At 55.5% G+C, this 4,779-nt stretch overlaps 1 protein-coding gene across 1 annotated transcript; it reads left to right on the forward strand.

Moving 5' to 3' along the window:
* The first annotated feature begins 471 nt into the window (after positions 1 to 471).
* Positions 472 to 2,345, forward strand: LOC123444941 (AAA-ATPase At3g28610-like). The gene is made up of 2 exons (XM_045121832.1): positions 472 to 1,159; positions 1,250 to 2,345. Exons 1-2 carry the CDS (start codon positions 585 to 587, stop codon positions 2,271 to 2,273), a joined length of 1,599 nt encoding a protein of 532 aa, XP_044977767.1. The 5' UTR covers positions 472 to 584; the 3' UTR covers positions 2,274 to 2,345.
* Positions 2,346 to 4,779: the final 2,434 nt, after the last annotated feature.

Consider the following 4,779-nt stretch of genomic DNA (forward strand, 5'->3'; position numbering starts at 1 on the left):
GGCGACTAGTGGTGCAGATCGAGGGGCTGTTTGGTTTGTTACTAAGTTTGTCAAAAGTTGTCGCATCTAAGGTTAAGCAAATTTAATTAATTGAGATGGGTGTTTGGTTCAAACCACAACTTAGACAACTCATATTAGAGTCTCACATCATATACACTTAAAAAATATGACAAGATTCACTTATGTTTTTTTAACTTGTGACTCTCATTTTAAAAAAATTAATCTTAAACAAATATGACAATATTATGTGACAAAGCGTGACATTGTTAGGTATAGAACCAAACAACAACTGAGTAGCGCGGGGTACAAGGAATCACATTTGCTGATTACAATTTTCGATAAAAGGAGCCAAACCAAACCATGTGGAAGTGACAGGCTGAAATTCTTTTTGGATGATTGTGTCACTAATAAACTGTGAGATAAAGGGACGCCAGGGGTGGATTTCGAAGAAAATCCTTTGCGCTCACACCATTCTTACCACCCGTCCCTGCTTCAACTCGTCGTATATAACCGAAGACGTGGAGACACCAAGCGCGACATGAACAGAGGAGGAAGGCACCTCAAACTCAAAGGCAGGGGCAGAGATGATGGGTGGAGTACTGTTGGACCACTTCCGCTCGTCGGCGTGGTTCTACCTGACGCCGGTGTTGGCGGCGTGCGCCCCCATCGGGGTGCTCCGGACGTACTTCAACCAGCACCTCCGGCGGCCCGTGCGGCGGCTCCTCCCGTTCCTCGACCCGTTCGTCACCATCGACATCGCCGCCAAGCCGGAGGACTACTCCTACTCGTACCAGGGCAAGGTGAAGTCGAGCGACGCCTACGCGGAGGTGCTGGCGTACCTGAGCGCGGTGTGCTCGCGGGAGGCGCGGGAGCTGCGCGCGGAGGGCGCCGTCGAGGGCCACGGCTTCGTGCTCAGCCTCCGGGAGGGGCAGGAGGTGGCCGACGAGTTCAAGGGCGTCACCATGTGGTGGTCGGCGGTGGCGGAGGAGAAGGCGACGTGGCGTGCGTCGGGGCGGTGCTGCCGCCTCACGTTCCACGAGCGGCACCGGCGGCTCGTCGTCGACGAGTACCTGCCGTACGTCCGCCGCGCCGGCCAAGAGGTCACGTTCGGCAACCGTCCTCGCAGGCTCTACTCCAACAAGAAGGAGCTCAACTACCAGTACGTAATCAATCAATGAATCAATATTATCTCTGGTTTAGGGTCGGATCGCTGATTCTAGCTTCTCCCAATCCCATGGCGGTCTACCAGTTCTAGGAGGGACGAGGTGTGGAGCTACATCGACTTCGACCACCCAACCACCTTTGACACCCTCGCCATGGACCCGGCCAAGAAGCAGATGATCATGGATGACCTCGAAGACTTCGCCAACAGCAAGGACTACTACCGCCAGATCGGCAAGGCGTGGAAGCGCGGCTACCTGCTGCACGGCCCTCCCGGAACGGGCAAGTCCACCATGATCGCCGCCATGGCCAACCACCTCAACTACGACATCTACGACATCGAGCTCACCACCCTCGAGACCAACAGCGATCTTCGCAAGCTCTTCATCGAGACGACGGGCAAGTCCATCATCGTCATCGAGGACATCGACTGCTCCCTCGACCTCACCGGCAGCCGCGCCACCAAGCTGCCGCCGCCGCCCGCGCACGACGACGCCGCAGACGGCAACGACAAGTCGCGCAAGAGGCGCAACATCCTGACGCTGTCCGGCCTGCTCAACTTCATCGACGGGCTGTGGTCGGCGCACAGCGGCGAGCGGATCATCGTCTTCACCACCAACCACCTCGACAAGCTGGACCCGGCGCTGATCCGGCGCGGGCGCATGGACATGCACATCGAGATGTCCTACTGCGGGTTCGAGGCGTTCAGGACGCTGGCCGGCAACTACCTGGGAGTGGACGCGCACCCGCTGTTCGGGGCCGTCGGAGAGCTGCTGCGCGCCGTGGAGATGACGCCGGCCGACGTGGCCGAGTGCCTGATGCCGTCCAAGCGCAGCGCGCGCGACGCCGACGCCTGCCTCGCTCGCTTGATCGACCAGCTCAAGGAAAAGGCGGCCGAGAAGGACAAGGAATCAAAGGCCGCCGAGGAAGGCGACGAGCGGGATGCGGCCAAGGAGGATGACAAGACGGAAACGGAGAAAGTTGCTTCCATGTCCAAAAAGGAGAAGAGCGAGGAAAAGAAACAAAGCTGCCGAGTCATGACCAACGGAGCACGCAGTGGCGCCAGTGCTGTGATGAGTGTCTCTAGTTCAACTGACCATTATCTGTCTTGACTCTCGAGTGTGGTTATAGTTAACCCAGAGCAGACTTGCATGAGCCAAATAACGGAACACTTTTTAGGCCAACTCCAACGCCAACTCCAACGCGCAACCCAAACGTACGTCCATTTAGTCTGCTTTTCGTCCGGTTGGGATTGTAATGGGGTCGTGTTTGTTCGAATTTGTGGATACGACGGCCGTGCGTCGAACACGACCCCGAATTTCGGACGCACATGCGGAAAAAAAAACATAACTAGATCATGCAAGCGGCCATGTTCAAACTAGATCATACTGACCGGTAACAAAACGAGCAGCCTATAGATTGGTCTCTTTAAGTTTGGTGTCGACAATAAAGCTAGCAGCCGGCACACCAGTCAGCCTTCAAAATGGACAAGTTTTTCGTGCCGGCAACAAAGCGAGCGTCCGACACACCAACCAGCCTTCAAAAAGGACCGCCATCGCGGCCATCACGGTCGAGGTCTCATCTAGTTCAGGCCGTCGCGGGCGAACATCTCCTTCTGCCGGTTCGTGAATCAAGCCTTCCTCTCCGGTGACATGTTGTTCTTGTCGATGCACATCAACGCTAGTGCCACCTCCTTGGCTTTTGTCTCCGCAATGGTGGCCTCGATCTCTAGCTTCTTGCGTTGAGCGGCCTCCTTGATGTCAAGCTTCCTCCTCTTCACGGCCTTCTCCAGGTCAAGCTTCTTCGTTTGAAGATCAAGATATATCTTTATTTGCTCCTCCTTTCCTTTGCTCTTTCTCTCCTCCCGCATTTCCTTTTGGCTCATCATGGTCTTCAAAGTTCCTTGCAACGCTATAGAAGACGCACCACGCTTCTCGTCGGCCTTGGAGTTTGTCCTGCCCCTCGGCCTCTTGAGCACGTCTCCATCGTCAGCCACGGTCGCCTTCTGTCCTCTCTTCTTCTTAAGAGTGTTGTATTGGTCTTTGAACTTAGGGCAATCTTTTATGAGCACCCAACAATGGGTGAGAGCGAACGACTTGTCTTTGTGTCAGGCCTTGAAGGCTTCCAAAGATTGAAATACCATCACAATAAAACATGTGGCCGCAATTGTGACATGAAAGGATGCAATGCATGAAACCTAAATGGCATGCCAACATTAATGGACGCATGATGGAAACGCGAGAGGTTCATATCAAGTCACCAAGGCCTAGGTCGCTCACGGGACGGGTTGTGACACTCTCAAGCGCGACACAATATTTGTTTCATTCTTGTTGGATGAATGTCCATGTTTTTGGACTGAATGGATGCCGCATGTGCTTGCGAATTGGTAGGGGGCAAACTTTCTTCACTCATGAAAGTTCTTGTGTACTCTTGTCCAAAAGACGAACCCTTTTTGCTCGGCACTTTTGATTGGATGTTGGCCAATTTCCTTCCAACTCTCGCAAATCAAAGTGTCCTCAGCTTGGGTGTATGATCCCATGCGAATGATTTTCCTCCTCTTTTGTGCTTCAGCCTTTTGGGTGAGCTCGTCGACAAACAATAATGGCTCCGCCGAAATGTCGACCTTTTCTTCTTCATCTTCGCAATACAAGTCATCATCTGCATGCCACGAGTTGCCATGGTCGTCCTCATCACCATCATCATGGTTGGCGAACTGAGTATCATCATAGGTATCACGGTCGTCCTGGCTTTCGGTCTCGTCGGGATCGAAAGCTTGCTCTTGGTCGTGGACGTGGAACGCCTCACCACGGCCCTCAAAGATGACGTGTTGCATGAACGATGCGTGTCAGGGTCTTCAACCGTCGTCGTGTGCGTCGGCGGTGGCATATCGTCGAACAGCTTACGGGCTCCGGCCATGTGGGCGTCACGAACGACCAGGGCTCCTTCCTTTGTGTGCCGTCTTCACAATGACGAGCGCCACTGTACCCCGGCATGATGTTGAGGTCGATGACGCCCGCGGGCGTGGTCGAATCGACCACCATGCAGTCTGGTGACGTAGAGAATCTCGTGTGCCAATGGACGTGCGACGGGAGAGCACAAACATCTGGCGTCTCTTATGTGACGGACGCGCTCGGGGAACGGTGCTGCGGCGTATGATGGGCCGAGGAGCCTGTGCGGGCCGCGGCCATGGCAGCATGGGAGAGATTGGCTAGCGTGGGGCGGCTCATACTCAGCATGAGGAGGGTGTGCGCCTTGGAGACGATGAACTCCTTGTCTTCGAGGTCGGCCTGGTGCTGCAACGCACGCCGGAGGGAACACTCGGCAACGTACTCGGCGGCGGCCTTCTTCTCCGGCGCGACAGTTCGCCAGTTCCTCCTATTGGCCGATTCGGCGTCCAGCTTGGCGGCCTCCTCCCGCGTCAGCTCCGACCGGGGCTTCTTTTTCTTTGCAATGGGGCGGGTGGCCAATGGTGGGTCGTCGGGATTGGCATCGTCGGTCATGGTGGATGGAGGGAGGGGGAAGGGCAGGGCACGGGAGAGTGGAGGGCGGGGCGCGGGAGGGTTTTGGAGGAAAGGGAGGGAAAATGGCCGCGTGTGCCACCGATGGACGGGCCAGGGG

The sequence above is a fragment of the Hordeum vulgare genome, chromosome 3H, assembly GCF_904849725.1.
Source record: "Hordeum vulgare subsp. vulgare chromosome 3H, MorexV3_pseudomolecules_assembly, whole genome shotgun sequence".
Lineage (NCBI taxonomy): Eukaryota > Viridiplantae > Streptophyta > Magnoliopsida > Poales > Poaceae > Hordeum > Hordeum vulgare.